This window comes from Pundamilia nyererei, unplaced genomic scaffold (genome assembly GCF_000239375.1).
Source record: "Pundamilia nyererei isolate P.nyererei 1_Seehausen unplaced genomic scaffold, PunNye1.0 scaffold00088, whole genome shotgun sequence".
NCBI lineage: Eukaryota > Metazoa > Chordata > Actinopteri > Cichliformes > Cichlidae > Pundamilia > Pundamilia nyererei.
The window spans coordinates 1354750-1379971 of record NW_005187489.1 but is presented as its reverse complement, the minus strand read 5'-3'; the positions used below and the strand labels follow the sequence as shown (position 1 = coordinate 1379971).

Sequence of the window (25222 nt, the reverse complement as noted above, 5' to 3'; positions counted from 1 at the left end):
ATATGAGGGAAGGAAAAGGAAAAGAGCTTCAGTGCGAGCAATTTGTTAAAAACGGGCTTTTTAAGTATTGTGAGTATAAAGCTACTTGGAGGTTCTTTGTATGTAAATAGGGTGTAAAAAAGGCCCTCCCCGTCTTTGTAATTAATTGACACGTTATACCACTCATCATGCTCTGAAGCACCAATGGTAGAGGCTCGGATCTCCCCAAAACCCACAATTTCACATCTGCAAACACTGTCTTCATCCACTTGACTCCTAAGACCCGCCCACACGTGGCCAACCTTTCGCGTTTTTTAATGCTTTTTCACTGCAGGTTCATGTGTTGAGACCAACCTTATATGGACTGATCGGACAAGGTAATGGCTTATTTCCCTCTAGCACCCAGCAGTAGCACAATATCCATGAGCCACATATAGCACTTCAGCCACTTTGGCATCCTTCCTGGACTTAAAGAGACTGAATCCGCTGCTACTACTTGCTTAGGCAATGGTTATCCACAGTGGCTGCTTTGACTGTACTTCAGCGTAGAGCGACACTCACTCGTCCTGTTTTCCTGAAAAATCGCTTCTGCTTTTTGTTGTTTGTTTTCTTTCAAAACAGCGGATTGTCCGAAAAGCTGGTGCAGCAACTTTCCCTGCATATTCCCCCCCACCAGAATATGTCGTTGACCAACACAAAGACGGGCTTTTCTGTAAAGGACATTTTGGACCTTCCTGACACAAATGACGAAGAAGGATCTATCACCGGAGCGGAGGAAGACACAGAGGGATCGGAGACCACTTCCACGACAAAAACCACTGGAGTTTTGGTGCAAAGTCCTCTAGAAAACGTTCAAAATCTGCCTTTAAAGAACCCCTTTTATGACAGTAGTGACAATCCTTACACACGATGGCTTGCAACAACGGACAGTATTCAATATTCATGTAAGTAGAAGAATCCTTGCTGATCTAGATGATAACGACTTATTTTATAAGCTATTCGGTTACATTAAACCATAACTGATGACATGCAGCTTCCAGATCCAGCCCAGCGATGCCCTTGGGTGGCTTTCAGTGTTAAAATTTATGCACCGTGCACTGCTCGATTGTGGCGTTTGCAGCTCAACAAATGCGCTCAGTGTTTAGACTCCTGCACTTTGCATTGTAAGAATTCGATCGATTAAGCACCGTGGAAAAACAAGGGGGCTGTCAGTTACTCAGAGTATAATCATGGTGTGAAATATAAGCCTGCATTCTGTGGGGATTTACAAGCACACAATGCACCTTTTAATGCTTCACTGATTCGCCCTGCTCGTGTAGAACTGGGCTGAGGAATTGTTCTGTTTTTCAGTTTTCCACGCGTCCTAAATAGTTGAAATTAGCCACAGGTCTTGGGCTTGTATTCTTCAGTTAGGCTTCTGTATTAAAGATGTTGTAAGAGTCGTTAAATCCCGAGAAATTGAACATAATATCGCTTTAAAGCGAGATTATTCGAATTAAGCAGTAATGGTGGCGCATCCTAAACTTTCCATGGAGATTATGTGTTTGTGATAAATGTCTCTAAGAACTTTACAACATAACATTTTGACAGTGTTTCTCCCGTTTCTTGCCGCAGTGCACGGTCTATCCGCCAGCTCTCAGGACTCCGCCAAGTCCCCGGAGCCTTCTGCGGACGACGAATCGCCGGACAACGACAAGGAAACTTCCAGCAGCGGCGGGAGCGACTCTGGCAAGAAGCGGAAAAGGAGGGTGTTGTTTTCCAAGGCACAGACCTATGAGCTGGAGCGCCGCTTCAGACAGCAGAGGTACCTGTCCGCCCCGGAGAGGGAGCACCTGGCCAGCTTGATCCGCCTCACCCCGACCCAAGTGAAGATCTGGTTCCAGAACCACCGGTATAAGATGAAGAGAGCCCGGGCCGAGAAAGGTATGGAAGTGACCCATCTCCCTTCTCCCAGGCGGGTGGCCGTGCCCGTCTTAGTCAGGGATGGAAAGCCTTGTCACACTCTTAAAGCTCAGGACTTGGCGGCCACTTTTCAGGCCGGGATCCCCTTTTCGGCATATAGTGCCCAGTCACTCCAACACATGCAGTATAACGCGCAGTACAGCGCCGCGGCTACGCCACAATTCCCCACAGCACATCACTTGGTGCAAACGCAACAGTGGACTTGGTGAGAGAAATTATAGAGACTTGGCTTGGAGGCGCGGTAGGGAGTTTCACCACAAAGCAAAGAAAAAATAAAACACACAAACAAAAGACTTTTCATTTTTGCAGCTTGACTCATATATATACTACCATTTTTATTCGGGGCTCATGTGTGCGCCGTGTTTACATGTTTTCGTTAAGAGAACTGGGTCCAAACCTCTCCCATATAGATTTTATTAAGAATGTCAATGCTCTTCTTGTGATTTTTTATTTTTTATTTTATTTTTTTGTAAGTATGTTGTGTGTTGGTTGTAGAGATGTTTCCTCTTTTTTTTTCTTTGTCCCTTCGTGTTATTATCAGCACGTACGAACCACTTTATAATTATAGAAATTTTAATTTCTTGCTTCTTTTATGGACCGAAAAAAATATTTATGGCCATGAATAAACACTGGCAAGTTTTCAGCTTTTTCCCTTTGGTTTTTATTTCTTGTAAATAATTTTGTGGCAGGTGTTTGCAACGCAGAGCAGTTGCGGGAGTGTGGCGATGAAGAGGGTTGTGTAGCCTACATTTCTGAATCTTTTAATTAAAAAAATAAAATAAGGGGACTGCCGTGTAAATAAAAACTGTAGCCTCGCGGCGACGGTAAAATAACCGATTTTGTTTTTTTAAATAAAAAAAAACATAATTTAAATAAAATGCGTTGTTTCTGACACCAGGGTTTGGTTTATAGCCGCCACTGTGAAAATTCTATTTTATTTTAAAAGACACCGGTAAACGTGATGATAAAAGGCGATGATGAAAACACTTTATTGTGGCACAGAATGGAAGTGAGCACGGGAACGAAAAAAAAAAATCTCCAGCGCACTTCAGTTCTTTCTCTTTCAGGCAAATTTAATCCCGAAAATATTTTTTCTCAATCCGAACACCTCGCTAATAAAGAGCCGAAAGTCACTTGTGAAATGGGACTAAAATCCACTCACTTACTATAAGTGGGCTTCTCAACATAAGAAGCTTTTGAGTGAAAAGCTCTCCTTTTTGTCAGCATCCCCAACCACCCCCGGCCTTGGTTGTAAAGTGGTAGACTGCGAGGAAAAACATCGTTTAATGCAATAAATGTTTTGTTATCTTGTTAAGCGCTAAACTGCAAACAGAGCAGGACGGATCAATGACTCACCAGCCTTCTTTGTTTAATCACGGCAGCGTTCAGCTAAAATTCGCGTGGCTTACAGAGGCTTGAAGGGACTAATAAAGACATTTTTTACACGATCATATAACATGTTGGCAATCATAGCCCGCATTACAATATACTTTACGCTATTAGGCACGGCGTTCTTTACCGTGGGACCAAAATGAGCACAAATGGCTCCCCAGTGATCCGCAGAGCGCATTGCGGATTATCAGACTCCAGTCAATATCTTGAGTAAATATGATAACCTAGTTGAAAAAAATCTATGCATTTTGTTTGTCCCGGGCCAAAAAATCTCACAGCAGATGTTAGAGTCGCCCCTATCATCACCGAACAAACAGCTAAATTGGGCAGATTTGCTAATTATTTACAGAATTGAGTCTCAGGGGGCTACTGCTTTTGTGGATGACACAGACTCAATTTGTCGCTGACAGAAAGGTTTTGTGTTTCGAGCTTCCAGGTCAAATAAATCAAACTTTATTTTTTTATTTCTTTGTCTTAAAACCCCCAGAAACGTGTGTGTGCGTGTGTTAAATAAGCAGACGCAGTTATTATAGAAACCCGCCACATGCGAAGAGAAAAATGACGTGAGTACCAGTGCGTGTTATGAGAATTATAAAGAGAACCGATAAGAGTCGATGATAAATGATTGCCTGTCTGTGATTGGATTTTAGTGAACTCTGACTGGTTTCTTTCAAATCAAACTCAAACTGAACAAGTCCCGGAACAATAACGCAATTTAAAAACTCATAAGTGAAAGAATGACGCTGACATTTGTGTCAGTTTTTGTCCAACAGAGAAGGCAGCTCTGCGACTCTATCACTGCGCAACGCAAGTGCACGAGGCAATAAAAAAATTTTTTAAAATAAAAAACAAAAGCCCAGGCCTGGTTTCTGTGGATGTTAGAGGCGTGCATGCTAACGAGCAGCAGGAGTGGAGATGCAGACAGTGTAGATAGACAGAGTTTCTTGGTGCTGTTCAGAGTCAGGGAGATGTATCCTTGGGCTTTTTGTCCTGCCTGTCACTTGGTGCCATTGTGATCCTTTCTGCACACGTTGTGTCCCATATGGGCAGCTGGGCTCGGAAAAGGAGAAAAGAATCTCTTACAAGCCCCAAATTGTATCAAGCTTTCAAATAAAGCATTGTTGTCTCTCAAAGAAAAACGAATTAAAAATTCGTGCTATATCTATTCTGGTAAAAAAAAAGAAGCCCCATTCACACATAACAGGGAGTCCTTCTTCCTTGATAGAGCTATGCCAACAACAGCCTTCTCATTTCTCTTTTCCCTCTATCCTCCCATTCTCCAACGTGAAAGGCCGATTATTGTCTGTCCAAAAAAGTGGCTCGTCAAGGCGCAAAAACTATTTTTAATTCTAGACAGTGTTCTTCCTTGTTTGCTGTGCGTGAGCCTGTTTCTAAAATGAACACATGGAAAAATATTTGACACTGTTTGGCCCCCGTCCTTTTTTAAGGACTTCCGTATCGAGCGTAAACTTGATCTACTATTAATTAACAATTTACGGTTAGATTTCACAGCAGCTCTCCTGACTTTAAAGCCAGTGCCGCGCTGCTGTGCGATATACGGATGTAGAACAAATAATACACCTGACTAATAATTAAATGCTGAAGCTGCCATTTGCACTTTTATTTTGCTGTGATCTCTGGAAAATGCAGATGTTTTTCCGTGAGGACAAAAACTGGGTTTGTTGGCAGGTGTGTTGTGGACTTTTGCGCATGAAAGACCGGAACTGATCCCATTCAAGTGGTTTCTTTATTCATAAATTGCCTTTACATTTTCATATTTAACAATATGATATTTAACACTTTTTCGGAACCATACAAATCTGCTTTCAGAAATTATGCTCACTTGCAAATATAAAGTGATTTAAACCAGCTGGAAGCTCCCTGCGCGTTCAGTCAGGCTCTGTCGTGTTTTCCACAAAACTGAAGTAAAACCTCAATAGTGTCTTCGTGGAAGCCTTTACGATAAACTTTTATGACGAACAGCATTCTCTTTGCACCCCCGTATTGCCATTAACGCACCAGAAAATTACACTACACCTCTATCCGCTCAGCAACAGGGTCAGATTTATCGGAAATTGCTTTTGGCTGCTTGAAGGGATAAAGCAGTACGATATTAAAACAAGCATCTTGGCGTGCAGCATAGTTCAACCTGCGTGGATAACTCTATTATATACCTTGGAATACAATACTTGAGGAAATATGCACTTGGGACACCGTGAATCTTCGTCATCCTGCCCATTTGAACCTCGACATGAATCATTTTTCTATCACGCACATCGCCAAATAAACGAGGATTTCAAAGCTATAATAAGCGGTGCTTTTCATTTAAAGGAAGCGATCTGGGTTTTATTGCCTTAAAGGAGATCCAGATTAGATTCGCCACAGTGCCGATATTAAAGAGAAAGGGGAGTGATGGAGGGAGGGGGAGGGGGAGACGGAGAAGAAAAAACGTTGCGCCAGGTTGCCACAAGATGGAAGCAGAGGTCTTCGGTTGGCGCCATGCAGCTCTTACCTGCAAATGTCGCCTTACTGCATCTAATTCCATCGCTACAAATTACTGCAGCTAAATCATATTCCAACTGCTGAAATAATGCGCCTTTTTTTTCTCTTTAATGAACCAGCAAACTTGACTGTCTTTTAAGTGCATGATTGCGGTTTATGACATTGTTATGGATCTTGAGAGCATAATCATATCGCTCTTCAAAACAAACTAGGCTCGACGTAAACAGTCCACGGGCAATTAGCACAGTTTCCATTTCACAGTCAGAGAGAGGGAACTGGCGGAGAAATAGTCTGCGTGTCTCCACGGTGTGGCGCAATTGGATAGGGGGAGAAACGGGGTGCAGCAGCTCGCAGATTAATTCACTCCAGTGAAAGTGAACAATGGGGGTGAAGTAAGGTTTACCAAAGAAAGTCTGAATCAATCATCGCCTTTTACAACAAAGAAGGCTGTGAGTCATAGCTGGTCACGCGTGTGAAAATCTAAATCTACACCGCTGCTACGTTTTGTGCCAGAAACGCAAAGGAGAGGTGTGTGTTTTTGTTTTGTTTTTAAATAAAATCAAACAAAATAATAACTAATAATCTACTTGGAGCATCAAATAAACTCAGAGAGGGCTGGATCTGTTTCCTTACGATCAAAGGAAAATAATGAAAATTAAGCATCATATTTGGTATCAAGAATCAAATCGTTAGCATTTTGGGTTTTTACATGTGCATCACGTCCTGCAGTCACATAGACTTACTTTCCAAGCTGCAAAATGCCTGAACACATCCCTCCATGTAGAGAACTATGCAAAGCACTGCAAAATGGGTCAAATGACGTCAAAGTAAAAGCTACCATCTTTATGCACCTGCTCAGTTCAGCGTCAGTGAGCTTGCAACTGTAGGGGGCCTCATTGGGTTAGAAACGTTTCGCAGCAGGGGGTGCGGAGATGCTGAACACGGTGAAGGAGGGTTGAGGGGAGAGGAGATAAATTCTTAATCTGCTTGCATTGTGACCAGTTTTGACTTTGGAATAAAAACAGCGGTTTGAAACAAACACACACAGCGCAAAGAGCAGAAACATATCAAGACATCAACACTGGGGCTTCTTCTGTTTGCTGTTTTGGTGTCAGCCGGTGGGCATGTGAAAGTAACACGGTCATATTCGAATCCACGAGCTGCATTCAAATTGGTGCTGTGTGTATTAGTGTAGGCGGCAGGCTGCTGTGTGAAGCAGACAAAGCCCACATGACACATACACAAGTTGACTCAGCGAGCGTCTGCAGAGTACTGTTCACATCAGCAGCCCATCTGTGTGAGAAGAGCCTGGAGAGGTGCGAGCTGCCTAACACAAACACCAGCATCTATGACTTACACAAGGAAGAAACCGGAGAGCTGAAGTTTTCTGTGGAGCTCAAAGGGGAATCCTTCCATCGTCTCCGAACAGCTCCAGCTTCTGTCACACTGTGTTTATCTATAAGATTAAATAAAACAGGATTGTCTTTGTCCACTTCAATTTGAACTGTACCCATTTAACAGTCAAGAGTAGTGCTTTTCTATGATACAGTAAAAGCAAGTATACGCCTGCAGCGCTCTGTAACAAATCTATTTGATTCACAGCCGATGATAAGCTAAATTCATAAAAGGCTTGTCATTGTTCTCACTGAATGAAGTCACTATTTGTAGATGACTTATCTAATGTGTCTAATTAAAGGAATAATTGTGAAAAAGCATTTTAAGTTGCGCACAGTTTATTTTCTGGTATGAAAGATTTCTTGATGTTAAATTGGCACTCGTGTTTGAACTCCATTATTGGGGGAATATATGCTAAATATGAACACAGCTTGTGTTATTACAATGACAAACTATATGCTTCTACCGTGAGCACATTAGGAGGGGTGTAACATATACTTACCATTACTTGTTTAGCTCATTAGCATGTACACGTAAACATCATGGCATCCATTGGTTTAACAAGTGGACACCAGCTCTCCATGCAGCTTCTTACTGTGCAGCGCTTTGACTTGTTATTGCTTCTCCTTTCTTCCCCCCTGACTGCAGTTCCGTTGCACTATAAAATCTATTCGCTTGAGTTTCGTCATCCATGTAAGCCCACGGTCACAACCTTCACTTTACTTCTATAACAGGGTTTTTGTTTTGTTTTTTGTTGCTTTTTTCTTTCATATTTGTCTGCATTAGAGGTATGAAATGCCAAGACAGGAAATGTAAACACAGTGACGTTATTCGGAAATTTAATGATTTTAAGGAAAATCCAGTCATTGGATACGATCTCTAAGTAAACACTGCAAGACATCCGCATGTATTCAGTTTTCATTCTTGCCTCCACACGCAAGAGAAAACACGCCACGGTGTTTTGCCGTGGGAGACGCTGATCGTGCAGTTCTTTAAAAGTGGCAGGTCTGCGTTTAAAGTGCTGCAGATGACCAGCAGCCAGCTCAGAGTCATCTCACGGAAAAGGGGCGAGCGTCAAGGTTCTTGACTTTGCTGAATGTTGAGATTAAGAAAACAGCAAAGAGATGAGGAGAGTGACAGGGTGAGTAGAGTGCTCAGAGACTAAAGTTTGGATTTTTCTTCTCAAATAATTTACTCAATCTAATCTACTCCACGAACCGATGTAAAATCCTATAATGTGTATGATGAATTAAATAAAGGACTGCAAAAAAAAATCACGTTGTTTTGTTAATTTTTGGTATTTTCTGACGAGTGTGCTTAGGATCATAATGAAATGATGATAAGTGGGATACAAATTTAATTTATCTACCACGACATGGGTATGAAACGCAGATAGTGTATGTCATAATTTTTCTTAAAATGTTCCAAAGTATGAATCATTAAGTCATACTGTAGCAGCCAATGCCTCTGCTTCCATGAGAGAGAATTACAAAAAAAAAAAAAGGTTGTTGAGTGCCATTAACAACTAAATGTGTCTCAAGCAGCAATGTTTAATTCAGCCTTCTCCAGCCCTCACTGATGGGCAAGCTCTGATGCATTACTGAAAAAATAGATATAAAATCATTCATCCATCATTTTTAGCTGGTGTAAAGTGTAAGGGCAAAGGTCAGGGAATACGGTGATTATTAGTTTTATACAATGACCTGCGAGATCAACTGAGATTCTTGAGCCTGCCATTTTAAATATGTAGTCACACCACCTTATTCTAATGGAAAAGATGTTTAACAGTCAAGCGCTGGAGCAAATATTTCTTCATCTTTTATCAACTTAACTTTTTAAATCGACCTAGTAGCTCTGATGCTGTGGTATTAATGCACTGTACAAGTGAAGGGGCGTTAAGCCCTTTGCAGAAGAAGCAGGAAAAGTAGATGATTCAAGTTTCAGTGTCTATAGTATGAGTGGACTGTTCATGCACCCCTTTGGTTTGCCAACAGTGTCTTTTTTTTCTTTCTTTTCTTTTCTTAAAAACAAAACAAAACAAAAAAAACAAGACTTAATTTCACACCAGGTGACTTTTTCTACACATTATGTCCAAATGATCCAGAGTCCTTAATTTGTAAATTAAGGCAACATCATTCACAGTCTGTGTACCTGTGCAATGCCTGTGGGACAATGCAAATATGACACGTTACCTTTTTGTTTCAGATATGCTGTAATTAATGATTAATTAGATGAGCTGATCTACATGCCCAAATAAATATGCAATAAAAATACGATAAAGATAGGCACTCTTATTTGGACTTGAAACCGTTTCATAGCACCTGCAGGTAAATTTCAACCCACGGTGAACGATAATGTTCAGAGCCGACTAAGCTCAAAGTCGACTCTCTCTTGCATCTCTGAGTTCTATTAAAAGTTGTGCTGCTGTGTTATGATATGCAAATCACCATATGGTCTTATTTCCCTTTGTCTTCTCTTTCTCAATGTTCCACCTCAGGACTTGAATTGTCTTGTATAAAACCCACAGTCCGCTGCAGTCAGGTGGGCTGGATGGGGGACAGCGCCAACAATCAGGTTCCCAGAGTTGAGTGTTTATGCCTTTCACTTAATGGATTGTCTCACCTTCTTCAGAGGATGAACATGAGGTGCTTGAGATGCCAGCACTGCAAATGGATCCTGGGCCTTTGAGGCTGATAACGACTGGCCGTCATCTGTTTCAGACATGCTTCAATCAGCAGGCGTGATGATCAAAGAGCAGCAATGTAGCAGCAGTGTTTTACCAATTCAAATCATCTAATTAACTTCCTGTTTAAAGAGGATGTAAAATATGTGTAGCAGGATGTGCCTATCATGTGTTTGTGCACTTGTGCTCTGTGGTGAATTTTTAATGTGTTTCATGGCTCTCTGCAATAGATGGAAAATAAAAGTTTCTCTATGATATTTCCTTTTGCACTGCCTGACTTCATTATACAACGTATCACATCGCGTGCTCTTTGAAATGTATGAGAATGAAGCAATAACCTTCAACGTATTCATCTGTTGTAGTCATTAATGCATAGATCGTCCTACCAAACAGCATGGGTGCCACAAACATCACAAGCATGGCCACAAACTGCTGAAGAACTCTAACACTAGCATGGTGATGCAGAAAAATCCCTCTATACAAGCTCATCAAATATGTAATCATTTACATCTCGGGGGACAAATTCATTATTATGAATTTGCATTTTTTTTATTTATGCATAAAACTCTTTTTTAACTCGTAATGTGGTCCAAATCCAACTGCAAAAGTTTAATTTGTTTGATTTTTTTGTTTTGTTTTCGGCTCCATTCATGCTCCACATTTCTAAGCGACATCAGCACCCTCAACCCTGCAGGTTCCTCAGATCCTCTGCAGTCCATTGTCCTTTTTCCTTTACTCAGAGGAAAAGAAAAGAGGCAGCTACATTTAACTTTCAGGTCGTCAAGTGTTCCATTTCTTTTTGAAACCAACACTGTACATATGAAATGTTATTTATTATGTATTTGTATCTGTTCTTCCCATCAAAGTTTGCTTTAAATGTGACCTGTACAGACAATTACCCAAAATTTATTTAAATAAATGTTATTATTGCATTTGCTTTGCTATTTGAATTTTATTGGTTTTACTAAATGACAAACTTGTACCTCATTTGTACATCATTCATATTGATTCAGAAGAAAAAAATGACCAAATATCTGATATCATGCAGCACAACACTAAATTACATACTGCATATCTGTAAACAATATATTTATGTATCTATATATTTTACTAATTTTATGTTTGTATATGTTGTATTTCATTTCATGGGGAAATAGCATCCTGTTTTGCAGTGCACACAGAGAGAAAGAGAGAGACAGGCTATTGTGTAGACTGTTATATAACTGAAGCAGTGGGATGTGTTCAGGGTAAAACTTTAAGGAAGGCTGTACGTTCAGTTTAACACACTTTGTAAATGCTTCAGTTACAAGAGTTAATAGTTTCACAGATAGTGTTACTGTTAGTGTTCAAGTGCTTAGAAAAGTAAATAATAATCTATTTCTGGTGCTAACGCATTATTTTTGCCTTATATTGGCTAAAATCTTATGTATAAAGTGTATAAAATCTCCACTAATAAATGAAAGGCACAGTCACAGTGCTGATTTCTGTGCCTTCTACAGAAGCAGAGTTCTGGTTCGTGATGACAACTCTTATGTTTATTAATCTTCAGTTATCTGAGATGCAAAAAAGTTTAAAACAAACAGAGGTTTAATACTTTAGTGTAATTTGATTGGATGAAGAATATGAAGAATAGTGGTAAATGTGGCAGAAGGATGAACTGAAGGACACATGAAGCGCACGCATGGAAAAGGTGAAAACATCAAAGCACATTTATTTTATTGTAAGGTGCACACAGTGAGTCAGAAACACTTAAGAAACAATGTAACCACGCCCTCAGCATTTTAGACTGAGGTACTCTTGAGCAAGACAAGCACAGAACTCTGAGGCATGATCTGTTAGCTCTCGATTATCATCCAGGTAACTGCAGAAATGTTGCTGCGTGATTCTTTTTAAAGTTGTGTCTGAGTGAGTGCAGCGTTTTAATAATGTTTATTCACTTTCACTCAATTCACAAAAGCTTAGAAGAACTTTTGCATTTTTACAAAAAGGTACGTTTATTAAAAGTCCAAAATGAGATGATGTGCGTGTTGTCAAACACTTTCATCTATGAATGTGTGTCATATTATTAACCCAGCTAACTTAAACAATACTCTCATAATACGGTTTTTAAAAAGTGTATGAACTGAATCCAGCAGAGAGGTCCAGTGAAGCAGGTTCTGTTTGCAGTGGTCAGTCTTACTGATCAGGTAAAAGTCTCTTCTTAGTTTCTGTAACTGGGAAAAATCCACCGCCTGCAGAGTATATATGATGTTTCATCTGTGAGCAGACAGACGCCAGAAATAGTTTCTTTAACATGGTTCACTTTCCATTTGATGGTTGCTCCTGTATTATTAAATTAGCTTCACATGCAGAGCACTGAACTGCATTCAGAGACACTTTTTTAAAGAGAAAGCTTTCAAGGTCTCTTTTTGGAGCTCAGGAATGTTTGTTCATCAGTATCAGTGATGACTGGAGCAACAATTTATTGGATAACCAAAGAGACATTTTACAGTTACTTAAAAACTCAGAACTGTTTTTGGCAGTTCACTTTTTGACTTGCCATCATGACACTCATCTGTTCCTGTTTAGATTCATAATGGTGGCGACAGAGCAGCAGCGTGGGAGTTTAAGAAAGGAGTATTTGAATGCAGTCAGTAACAGCATGTGTCCTTTCTTCATGTGAGTTGCTGAACTTTTTTACAGCAAGAAGGCCTGATGTATTTTTATAGCAATAATGCCGATGCAGCGACTCCACATGCAGACTGAGGCTCTTGTTTACCTCAAAATATGAAATACTGAGAATCCATTTTACTTCCAATTTATTTGCAGATCAGAAAGCTGACATATTACAAGTCTTCACATTCCTTGGGATTATTTAAAAAGGCATATTAAACATATATAATCTCATTCCATCATTAAATATGTTGCTGACAAGATGTTAGCAACATAATAGTAATTTAAAAATTAGTTTTACTCCTAATGGCCATGTGTAATATATCTAGGCCTGCTTTTAAACAAGTGGTCACATCCATGTAATTTACATGCAGTGTTCTGCATTTCTGCAGTGTAGTGAACGTCAATAAATCAAGTAAAAGCTGTGAGAGGTGAGCTGTGGCGGGCGGCTGAAGGGTGTTTTGTGTGTTTTCCTGTCGAGTGAGCAGCAGCAGTAGTCATCCGAGCTGAGGAATCTTTTTATGACTCCTGCACTCATGGCTGGAGGGAAGAGAGAGAGGACGAACCGTCTGCAGCGTTTTAGCACACAATTTCCTGATGGTTTCAGAGAAGAGGCCAGCCAAGCATTTCAAGTGGCGGAGCAGCGAGAGGGCAGTATTGCAGAGGAGAGCAGGTAGTGTAATGATCAGGTAGACAAGATGACATCGAGCGTCCTCAGAGACGGTCAGACACACTGAGTTCACATCCTTCCAGGCAAAAAGAACCACTGAAACAGGACGAGACAAAACCAACAAACAAGAGAGCCGTTAACCACGAGAAGACTTGTTATTACTGTACAGCAGCACAAAGTCAGCGCAGTCTCTGTGCAACACATACAGGAGCACAAACACCGAATACACATGAACTGTTGGCAATAATAAACTGGTATTTGCAGCATGTGTGTAATAACATGCATTTCTGAGTAGTCACCAACAAAATGGACAAACAACTTCACAATAAAATAAACCATCTTTACGAAGTGCACATGTGCACAACTCATAAAATAGTTATTGCAATCTCTGTCTGCATCTCCTGGGATGAGATCTGATAATAAATGCCAAAGCATAATAATATCTGCACATGTATGTGACTATTAGTTTCTGATGAATTATTTTAGAGTTGTTTTTTGAACTGCATCCCAATAAATCTCAGTTTATGGTGCAAATTCTTGCAGGGTTTATATTGTGTGGCAAGCCTCGTTTCACAGTTTGTGATGATCTGCTGTTGATTTATAAAAATCTGCCAGACGTAACAGGTAATTTAACAACTTCTAAATGATTCCCATGCACTGACAACATGATTAAATCCAGTGGAGTATAAACAGTTTTGTCGTCACTAACTTCAGCTCTAAACAAACTGTCCAAACTTTAATGAATCGACTAAGGAAAAAGTGTCAAAGGTGCACTTTGACTCACAGGTATGTAGATTTTTAAAAGCTATATTATTCTTTCATATTACACTTCTCACTAAACATGATTAATTTAAAAATAAATGTTATTCACAGAATAAGGCTGATTTTAAAAGTGTCAACACTCTTTGGTCATTTTCTGCGTTTTAATATCTTTTAAGCAACCAGCGAGTTTGCTACAGATCACAGCCTGACACAGTGCTGAGATAATAAACCAGCATCTTAATCTGAATCTGAATTTGAATTAGCTGAAGTGGCTGTTTGGTTAAATAAAAACTGTCCTTAACATGTGGACAATCTGACATTTTCTTTCTGTAGTTCCTCAGAAGAGCACTAAAGAATTATAGAGAGACTGAACTGTTGCATGCTGTTGTTATAAATGGGTGTATTTTGGCCTGAATTTGATCGTTTTGCACAGGTTTTACTCTCTTGCTATGATTCAAGCTGAAACCCATGTCACACTTTTTACATTTATCTCAGAGGTACTTTTTATAGTAACATTCCTCTGGTTTCTTTAAAGTTTCTTTAAAGTTAACTTCCTCCTTCTAAAATAACTGCCTGGTGATTGGTAGAGCACTCCTTGATTCACTTGATTTGCTGCACAAAGTCAATATGGGAAAATATCAACCATTCTAATAGACACACAACACACAAAATGTGTAATGATATAACAGATGTACTGTGTGAATAATGGTTTAAGACATTAAAAAAAGGATAATCCATTTATAAATAATCCATATAAATGAAAAAATCACTTTGTTTTTTTGTAAATGAGGCAGGACAGAAAATGACTGGTTATTTATTCAAAAAGCTACTTACTATGAATAAATATTTTTAAGGAGAATAAGGATATTGTTTTTTCTTTTGGACAAATTCAAACCACACAAAGCAAAATTTAAATGAAATAAACCCGTAAAAATAGATTTTATTTCCAAAAACAAAGATTTTTACTTTGTAAACAATAAATTTCTGAAAATGTGCTGGATACAGATACATGCACTGCAACTGTACATTTGTAGTAGTGTAAAAGTATATAGTAGTATATTCCTTATTTGTACATGTTATATATAATTTGTTATGCATTTTTCTATAAGATACAAATAGCTATATTTTTATTTATTTTTTACGATGCCATTTTAAAAAATAATAAATTCTGCATACAGTCTTCTACCTTTTCAGGATTACAGCTACCTGGCATTCCCATCCAGCATACAGCGTTTTATTCAGACAGTGCTCAGTAAAAAACGAATAGAAATTAGAGTTTTAATCCTTTGACACTTTGCAGGAAAACTGGACTTTGACTTCATATTTTAAATTGCAGCACATGGTGCATTCTTGTAACTGTCAGGATCAATACATTCACAATTTGAAGTAGTTTTGCGACGTGTTTATGTGGATTCATCTAAATAATGGTAGGCTGTCAGGTGGCCTACTGGATAAAAGCATCCCAAAGTGGGGACAAACAGACAGGTAAAAATGCCACATTGATATGCAGCTTCAGCTCACATTTCCATTGTTGAGTTGTGAGGCCATTTAAAAAGTTTCCGTCTCCACGTTCAGCTCTCAAAGTGTTTTCAAACTTTTGATTAGAAGATACATCTCTTGACTGTTAATGTGAAAATAAGCCGAATAAATGAATTCCTGGCATAAATGGACATCAGGAAACACTTGATGCAAATTGCAGCTATTTGCATGCATTTCAGGTGCAAAACCATGTTTGATCATTATTATTATTATTATTATTTATTTTACGGCACTTTTTTTATTCAGAGGTAAAATATATTTATATATCTAACTTTATACTGTTTCTACATTAACAAAGCTTTCTTTTGGGGGGGGGGGGAGAAGAAGTGCACTTAAATGTTTGAACAATGTTTTGAAGCTTCTTCCAAAATCCAAAAATTATCTAAATTATTTTATTATTTTAACTTTATGCAGCCTGTAATGACTAAAGCAGACATGATTGTAAATCTGAACAGCCTCTTGATTTATTAAGAACAAAAAAATGCAAATTTGGCTCAAGAAAATGAAAACGGAAAAGAAAAGTCAAAGCAGAACATTGCAAACACTTACATGTCACTGGAAAATGCCAAAAATCCAAAAAATTATCTTCTACCTTATAATTCTAAGAATCCTCAGTACTTGAACTATGTCTAAATATTGTTATGTAAAACAAGTAAAACGGGGATCCACTTCAAATTAAACTACAAAATTACATTTCAGGACATCAAACAGATTTCATCTTATCACAATAATTGAATGCAAGGGCAACCAGATACAGGAGAAGGACTGGCAGATCCATTTTGCCATATGAGTAACTGGGTGACAAATCCAGAGTGAGCCACGGTTGAGTCACAACTATACTCTCTAACAGCTTTGTTTACCTGCCCTTACTGCTGCCACAATTAATGCAGCAGAGAAGTGGACGAACCAGGTACCCTTGGAACCAAGCACCCAGTCCAAGTACACTATCTGCTTTGTTCTGCCATGCATTTGGTAGTCTGCACTGATCTGCTGCTGTGGTTTTTAATTGTTGCTACAAAAGAGAGCAGCTATGCTAAAATATCGCCACTCAAAACAGTGCAGAGGACAGTGGCACTCACAGAACTCGGAGGACCTAAAATTTCAGGGAGCTAAATCAGTTTCAAACATGGAAGGGCACAATTTGTTGTCTCTTTTTCCTTTGTTGTTGTTGTTATTGTTGTTTTGTTTTTCAAATCTCAAATAAAGTGACTGGTCATAGTTACAGATACAGGATTTATTAAGTCATGTGTGTATAAATTATATGCATAAAAATATGATCTATAAAGTTAATCTCACCAGTCATTCTTTAAAACTCATCATGACATGATTAATGGATCACTGACAGCCTGTCCACGCTTTGCAGTGCCACTGTAGCTTAACGAACCTTAATTAAGGTTGTTATATGCCTTGCTAGTCTTCAGCTTCAGTTTGAAAACTGGAATCACAATCACTTGTTGTCATAAATGTGTACTACAAGGTACAATTTTTATACTACTTTTAATTTCCTATCTGATTAGTTTAGTATATGGTTCAATAATTAAAAGAATTTGTGCCAACAATATCTCACTGATGTGAAGGTAATTTTTTTGCAATGAGTGTTCTTGAGTGAAATGGTGTACTCAGCACATCTTTGACTTAACTTTCCACTCACATTGATGATTTTATTACATTGATGTGATATTAGAAGAGTTTAACATTTTTGTAAAAAAGCAGAAAGAAACTGTTTGGGGTTTTTTGTTTGGGGGGGGGGGGGTTTCTATGGCATGGAAATTAAAAGAATATGTCCTCTTTCAGGCAACATAGAAAAGAATTTAACACAATTCAGTATCTTAATTTGCTTCCAAAAACAAGAAGGAACATTCAGTTTTCTACCACCAGCATAACTACATATCCCACATGCTGTTATCCCCCAGCTGCAGCACATCCAGTCTGATTGGCCTTTACTGCAACTTTATCAACTTAACGAAAAGCTGTATTGTAATACTTTAAGAATAACTTCTAAACGTTAATCCTATTACAGTATGTTAAATTCTTCTTTCCTCCATTTTCCACAGCTGTCAGATTATGGTCAGTGCCCATTAAAGCCCATATTCTGTTTTTGGCACCCTATTAGCATCATTTCGTCCATCAAGCGACATTAATTGTGAATGAATGCAAACTCCTGCAGAAGAATACGGTCTTCAAGAGGTCTGTCACATACTTTCTCCACTTGGGAGGACCTTTAACCTACTTAGCTGAGGAACCGGACCGTTTCAAGTAGTGCAGCTGAAAGATATGCACCTGCCCGCTTTTTACTCTCACACTGCTCTGCGATTTAAGAGGAGAGAAAGTATTTGATCTAAATGGTACTACACTGACTGCAGGTGTGGAATTTCCTCCACAAATCTCAGCGAAAATTCACCCTCTGGGCCGGGCAGTATAGAGATGCGCTTTACATGAAGAAAAACTGATTAGAGTTGTTGTAAGACTGGTGCGTTTAATACCAGTATTTGTGTTTATTTTGCGCCATGCTCTAATATACGAGCCTTTTTGATTCCATGCGCACGAATGTCCAAATACAAATATCAGTAATCTGGAAGAAAAGCTGTACATAAGATCCCCCACCTCCCTCCAGTATCCTTCAATTTACAGATGTAATAAATATCGTGGTGTTGTTTGACTGTTAAAGAATACTTGCTGCTTTCTTCTTTTTCTTTTCGTTGACAAACCCTGACATGAATTTATAAATCCCTGGCTTCTTTTCCGTTAGAATATGTTTGAACTTAAATTTAAAAATAAGGATCCCAGTCTACAAGGTTCGGTGTGTATTTTCAGGTTTTCCTTCTTCTTCTTCTTCTTCTTTGTAAACTCGCCACACCAAAATGCGTCGTTTTGCAAATCCACCTTTTTCTTAACATACCCAAGAAGCTGTTTTCTTTTAACTAGAGGCCGGTGTACTCACAACGAAATCTAAACGAAAACACTAGAAATCTAAGGAAGATGTCCCAGACAATCGAAAGAGAGATTCACGGTTCGCGCGTAAATTACGCACAGAAAAATTTACCCAGATAAATGATTCCCGTAGCTTAGATAACATTACAATAACGGCACACGTTTGTTTCCACTTTTCAAAAATCACCCAAACAAAGAAGAAGATGAGAAGTAAGAGAAACTGGAAACTACTTTTAGTGTGATTAATTTCACTCGTATTATTTTACAGATAGAAGTGGGAAATGTGAGGGGTTGTAGGGGCTGCAAGACGAAATCGTTTTCGTGTTTTCTGCACTTTGTGCTCGGCCGGTGCGTGGTTGAGGTGACAGGTCAGGACCCTGGCCCTCTAGCCATCTCTCCACATCTCTCAGGGTATTGAACTAGCATCGAAGAGATGGAGAAAAGCACTTCAGTAACCAGGCGCTTGAATCCATCTGCTGTGCTGAGCTGATGGAGGCGAAGGTATTGAGCAAAAGGCTATCTGTAGGATACAAACTACATAAATGGGTTGTTATTAGGTTCTCGTTAACAACACTTAAATGTTCCGATAAAAGCGTAGATATAGAGAGAAAATTGGTTAGAATGTTGTTATAGAAAGTCGCCGCTGTTTATCTGAGCACCGCGGTTTGCGCCAGTAATCTCTATCGTTAATGAACACAATTTAAGAGATCATTTAGTCCCTGGTGGCAAGCACGCTGATGCATATAGAATATTATGTAACATACTTCTTCAGGAATAAAGTCACAGAAGCATGTGAACTGATTTGCTCTGTGACTTAGTGAGAAAGCTTAACGTCTTCTTTAAGGAAAAATGTATTCCATAGACACTAACTAGCTTCCCATTTGGAATTTGGGGAATAAAAAAGCAGTATTCTTCGCCATAGTGCCAACAATTTATTGATTGTATTTCTTGTGATGGAAAGAATCAATGTGAACTAATTTATATGAATAATTCCCCGATGTTTTTCAGAACGCATCGTACCCGTTTGCTTGACTAAGCAGACAAGCGAAACTAAGCACGAGACAAAAATTATTGCTAAACATAGTTTGAAAAGTGGAGAATATTTTAAATCGTTTTCTCTTTGTTCGTCTTAGATTTGTGAACCAACCTTGGGTGGGCCTTCTTCACGAGTCCCGGCGCGTTCCTTTATGTGGCTCCGGTTGCATTTTCCGCATCATCTCCACAGGATGTAAAAGTTAACTAGGACTGAAAACTATATAAATATGAACTATAAGCGCCTATAAGAGTTGCATGCAGCCAACCAGCTCCACATTTTTATGGGATCCTAATGTGGAGGGTTTGTGGACCGGGGTCCTGCTCTCTGACTCAGTAATCCACAAGGTTGAGAGGTTTGCCTCATTTACATAATGTTAGAGGTCTGGGCCGAGGCCTACTTTTCTTTTCTACTTGAAAAGACACCATGCTGCTGTTCCCAAAAGAGTGGAAAAGGCTCACAGACGTCTGGACAAGCATAGGTGTATTTTCAGGTAGGAAATATTACTCTAAAAAAGGCTAATTTACCCTAATTTATGTTCTAATAGAAATAGCTTTTCGGGAGATTCTTTATTTTACACAGGTTAGACCGCATTCTTTTCAAACGCCATTTTTTTCTTTTCTTTTTGTCTTCAGTGTCTTTCTGACAACTCCAGCTGACTTTGGAAAAAGCACGCACTGTTTTGTTTTCCTGAAGAACAATAAAGCCCAGCCACTTCACATTAAATCCGCCGCGGAGTGCGGGCATCTGGGGGGAAAGAAAAATAAGAAATCCGGCTTCTGAAATATGCATAGGAAAAAATGAATGATTACAATCAGCCTATCAACTTAACCGGAGATTGCTGTTCTTGATATTTCTCTATAATTGATGGCTGACCATGTCACATCTTCATTTACTCAATTAGGGTAGGTAGCTACTTGCTGCCATGCCATGGCAAATTACATTAGTGGCTTCATGCAGACGAGTGGTTCCTTCCTACAATAATGAAGACAGCGACACATTTCACGTCTGGAAAATAACCTCCGAGCAGAGCACCTGTTCCCATTGTTGTCTGCAGTATTATGGTGATGATAAAGTTAAAAAAAATTCAGAGGAAACATTATCATTGTTATGAAAACATATTTTCCAAGAGGAATTGTAGCGGCAAGTCTTTATTACTGAGTAGTTATCAGATATAGGCGTCATAAATCAGTTTAGAAATAAATGACAAATTGAGAAGTTTTTATTAACCACTGTTCGCCGTTTCTAGCGGCTCTTTTCTCATTTGACCCTCTTGTTTTGTTCCTCTTCCTCTTATTCTTCCCCTGGCGCCAGTCAGTTTGCTCAGAGATTACAATGTCAGGTCAAGACTGCAAAGTGTCGTTAATGCATGTTGACCAGACTCGAGGGTTTGAGGCTTAAAATAGTGCACCAAGTCTAATATAATTGTAGATGCCTAAGAAGTATAGGTAAAAAAAAAAAAAAGAAAGTAATTTCCTCCCTTTTGATCCTAAATTAGGTTATATGGAGTCGGATGCTGTATGATTAGTTTCGGAAAAATATAATTTACAAATTGGTTTATGTCTTTTGCTGTGTGAGTGCTGTGTAATGGCAAAGAGTTTTGGACCCATACTGCATTTTTCAACATATTTTTCTTTCTTTTCTTTTTTTTCTTTTTGAGCTTATTTGGACTTGTTCCTCTTCGCTGGGGTAAAATGATGCTCAAGAAGCATAAACGAGCTGGTCATACAACTTCATTGTGACTCTTTGATGATACTCGGTGGCCCTTATGTCTGTTCAAAGTGCTCTCAAAGTTTCTAGAAAGAGTGGAATTCCCTACTGACGCAAAATAGTCATATGTGGTCAGATCAGCTGATGTGCGGAACATAATGGGATATTCTCACCTGTATGTAGCTGCTGCAAACACAGAATCGTGAGTATGTGTCGTAGTTTTATTCGCGTATACAAGTTAATACAAAGCAAAGTGTGTTTTCATGAATTATTTCCCTAAAATGTCAATGACTATTGTTTGCTGGTTTAGGAGTTTTGCTCCGCCCCCTGTGTTTGTCGTAAACCTGGCTCCTGGCTCCAATAAACCCGGGCTAAGAGCGCCCTGGGCTCGCCTCCTTCTCTAAGGCGATCAATAGGATCTCAGGCGCACTACAAGCACTCTCTTACGTAGACATCCACCAAGGAGAGAGCCGATACAACAACACGGTTGATCTGCTCAAACACAAAAATCTACCTGCTTTCTGAATCATGTCGTTGAGCCCAAAGCACACAACGCCATTTTCAGTGACAGATATTTTGAGTCCAATCGAGGAGACCTACAAGAAGTTTAGTGGCATGGACGGCGCAGGGAACCTAACCTCTCCACTGGGAGCCTACCGACAGCCTCAGGTGTCTCAGACCGGCATGCAACAGCACTCCATGGGCCATAACGCCACGGTGGCCACCACTTACCACATGCCGCACAGCGTCTCCCAGTTCTCCCACAGCGCAATGGGAGGATACTGCAATGGAAGCATTGGCAACATGGGAGATCTTCCGTCGTACCAGGAAAGCATGCGGAATAGTGCAGCAGCAACAGGGTGGTACAGCGCCAACCCTGATCCAAGATACTCCACAAGTAAGTTCGATTCTCCTTTTATCAACACTTTTCACACTTTTTTTAATCTTCGTAAAACCACAAATGAATTTTGAGAGTGACCGTTAAAAACGCACACGACTAACCTGTAGTTTCTTTTTGCTTGTTTTTTATATGTTAATTTAAAAATGATATATATTGTCTGCTATTTTACAAAATATCTTATTTTAAATGACTGTTTATGCTGATGAAAACCGAAAAGGAGATCATTCTTTGGCTCAGTCTGACTCGACTTTTTTAAAATTTTGGAATAAGAAACTATTTTAAAGCAATAATTTGATAATTTATTATTATTATTATTATTATTATTATTATTACATGTTTTTGTTTGTTTATATTTTCCAACTTCAGCCAATAATCAATAAAGACTACTTCAGGCGAAATAGTGTTCTCCTCTTCTGTTTATTGAACGCATGTATATGTATGTATATTTTTAAGTTTCTAGATTCATGGGACCTTCCACAGGTATGAACATGACCGGCATGGGGAGTCTCACAGGAATGGCGGACGCCACCAAAGCCATGCCGGCTCTCCACGCTGCGCCCAGGAGGAAACGGCGCGTCCTGTTCTCACAGGCTCAGGTCTACGAGCTCGAGAGGAGGTTTAAGCAACAGAAATACCTGTCTGCGCCTGAAAGGGAGCACCTGGCCAGTATGATACACCTGACGCCGACTCAGGTGAAGATCTGGTTTCAGAACCACCGGTACAAGATGAAGCGCCAGGCCAAGGACAAGGCAGCGCAACAGATGCAGCAACAGGACGGTTCTCTGTGCCAACAGCAGGCGCAGTCCCCCAGGCGCGTAGCGGTGCCTGTTCTGGTGAAGGACGGTAAACCGTGCCAGAACGGCTCAAATACGCCAACGCCGAACCAGCAGCAGGTACAACAGAACCAACAGCAAAGCCAACAACAGAGCGGAGCTGGAGTCGTGCTCGCATCCTCCACCAACAGCCTCAGCCAGCATCAAAGCCAGCAGCAGGTGAACACTTTGGAGCTGGAAGAGATGTCGCCCAGCCCTCCCTCGCTGCACAGCCAGCTGAACATGGCACAGATAGACACATCTGCTGTAGATTACACCAGTAACATGGTCAGCTCAAACCTCCTGTACGGCAGAACGTGGTAGGACCTAATACAGTACTGTCACTTTCCACTTTTTCTATGTGAACCTGCGGATGAGCCCATGCAAAACAAAACACTGCAATACATACATATATATATATATATACACACACACATATATATATATATGTATATATATATTCTCGCTGAGGGCTTAAAATGGGGCCCTTTGGCTTTGGAGGGTGTTGAAGTGGGCAAGGGGCGCACAGAGGCGCACCAGCTGATCAGGGCACATTTTCTTGACATCTCTGACAGGGGAGTCTATTTTTGAACTTTGCAGAAATGGCCGCCCTTCAAAGCAATTATGTCGTTTCTGGACCTTTTGTAATCCATGTTTTGGACCTTCCTCATGATGTTTTAAACGTAGTCTATGTTGGTGAAACAAAAAGGAATGCTGCTTCACTTGAGTTCGGACTGGGGGAGAGGTGGGATCAGGTTCGAAGTACACTAAGCCACCACTCCTTATTTGCGGTGATAACCTGGTATTTTATCATATTAATATTGTAAACTAATGTATTCATTTAGACTTATTGAATAAAGTAGGGACTTGTATATTTGGCTAACACACAAGAATGCGTTTAACTGTATAATAATCGTTATTGCGTCCACTTTTATGTTTTCTTTATTCTTTTGTAAGTTAAAAAGGAACAAATGCGTGATGGCTGCTGTATATGTTTCAAAACCAATTGAACGTTAACAATAAATAACTTGAAGTGTGAGAGCTATTCCTGAACAAGTAATTTTTTAAAAGGCATCTGTTTTGGAGTGCATTTTCATTATGTTGTGATTGAGACCAAATTGAGCTGGAAAGCAAGGTCGATGAGGGAGCCAGCATTGTTCAGGTGACATTTTGGAGGGCTGCCTTTCATGGGAAATGTCTGCAAGAGTCTAAGACCGGGAAATCACCCTTTTTTTTAAAAAAACAAAACAAAACTATCACTTTTTAGCAGCCTCGATATTGGGATTAATTCATGCTTCACTACATTAATAGATGTTTTTTTCTTTCCTTTAAATCAACTAAACAATTCAATCATATTGATCTTAATCTTTTTAATAGGCCCAGACGTTGGTTTTGCGCTGTGCAATTGGCCAATTTTACTGTGAATGCATGCGTCTGTGGAATGCACAATGATCACCAATTATTGGAAATGGGAATCTTATAAATAGTAGGTATAGTATGTAAAAGAACGAGATGCATGCTCCACATTATTATTATGTGACCTCAGAGTTAATGACACTAATCACAGAACAGCTATTATTATTATTATTATTATTATTATTATTATTATTATTATTATTATTATTATTATTATTATTATTATCACAATAAACATTTGTATCATCGTTGTAAAATCAAATAGGAACAATTGTATTATTACTTTTGTTATATTTTATATATTTTTTTAATGAATTAATGTTGTTTTTTTTTAATTATTCAAAACTGAAAAAAGAAGTCCAAATTATGTTTTATTAGTAAATGTAATTTAATTATAAATGGGGGGCTGTGTTGTAATCCGTAAAGTTTTAGGAATCATTTTGACGACTCACAGAAAGTATGACGAGGATATTTCTCTATTAGCTAAATTATTGACCGTTATTATTTAGAGTTAAATGTCATTTATTTGCAGTTAATTTTCTTTTATAAACCCACCTTTTCTCTGTAAAGCACAGGACCAGAAAGGTAACATGAATCTAAATATAGATAAAGAGCTAATACAGACACTGGGTCTTGCTCTGTATTTACTTTTACTTGATTAATGAAATAACACTGATATATCCACTTATTTATTTCTAAAGCGCTGAACGACACTGTAAACATATTCAGTAGGCTACTTAGTGTTATTCACACACACACTCACGTTTGCACGGACTGGCCCTGTTCTGTTTAATCTCTGTCGAAGGTGAATGATTTGTGCAAACAAATTCCAAAGTTTTTAAGGTCATCACTTAGCGTCGTTTTCGGTTCCCCTTTGCTTCTG

General features: G+C 39.2%; 2 protein-coding genes across 2 annotated transcripts; both read left to right on the top strand.

Annotated features, from left to right (window-relative positions):
- Positions 1-305: 305 nt before the first annotated feature.
- On the top strand, positions 306-2796 carry nkx2.2a (NK2 homeobox 2a). Its single transcript, XM_005738978.2, has 3 exons — positions 306-356; positions 601-923; positions 1594-2796. The coding sequence occupies exons 2-3, from the start codon at positions 659-661 to the stop codon at positions 2148-2150; spliced, it is 822 nt and encodes a 273-aa protein (XP_005739035.1). The 5' UTR covers positions 306-356; positions 601-658; the 3' UTR covers positions 2151-2796.
- An 18845-nt stretch (positions 2797-21641) lies between these two features.
- Positions 21642-23312, top strand: nkx2.4a (NK2 homeobox 4a). The gene is made up of 2 exons (XM_005738975.1): positions 21642-22108; positions 22592-23312. Exons 1-2 carry the CDS (start codon positions 21739-21741, stop codon positions 23245-23247), a joined length of 1026 nt encoding a protein of 341 aa, XP_005739032.1. The 5' UTR covers positions 21642-21738; the 3' UTR covers positions 23248-23312.
- The last annotated feature ends 1910 nt before the right edge of the window (positions 23313-25222 follow it).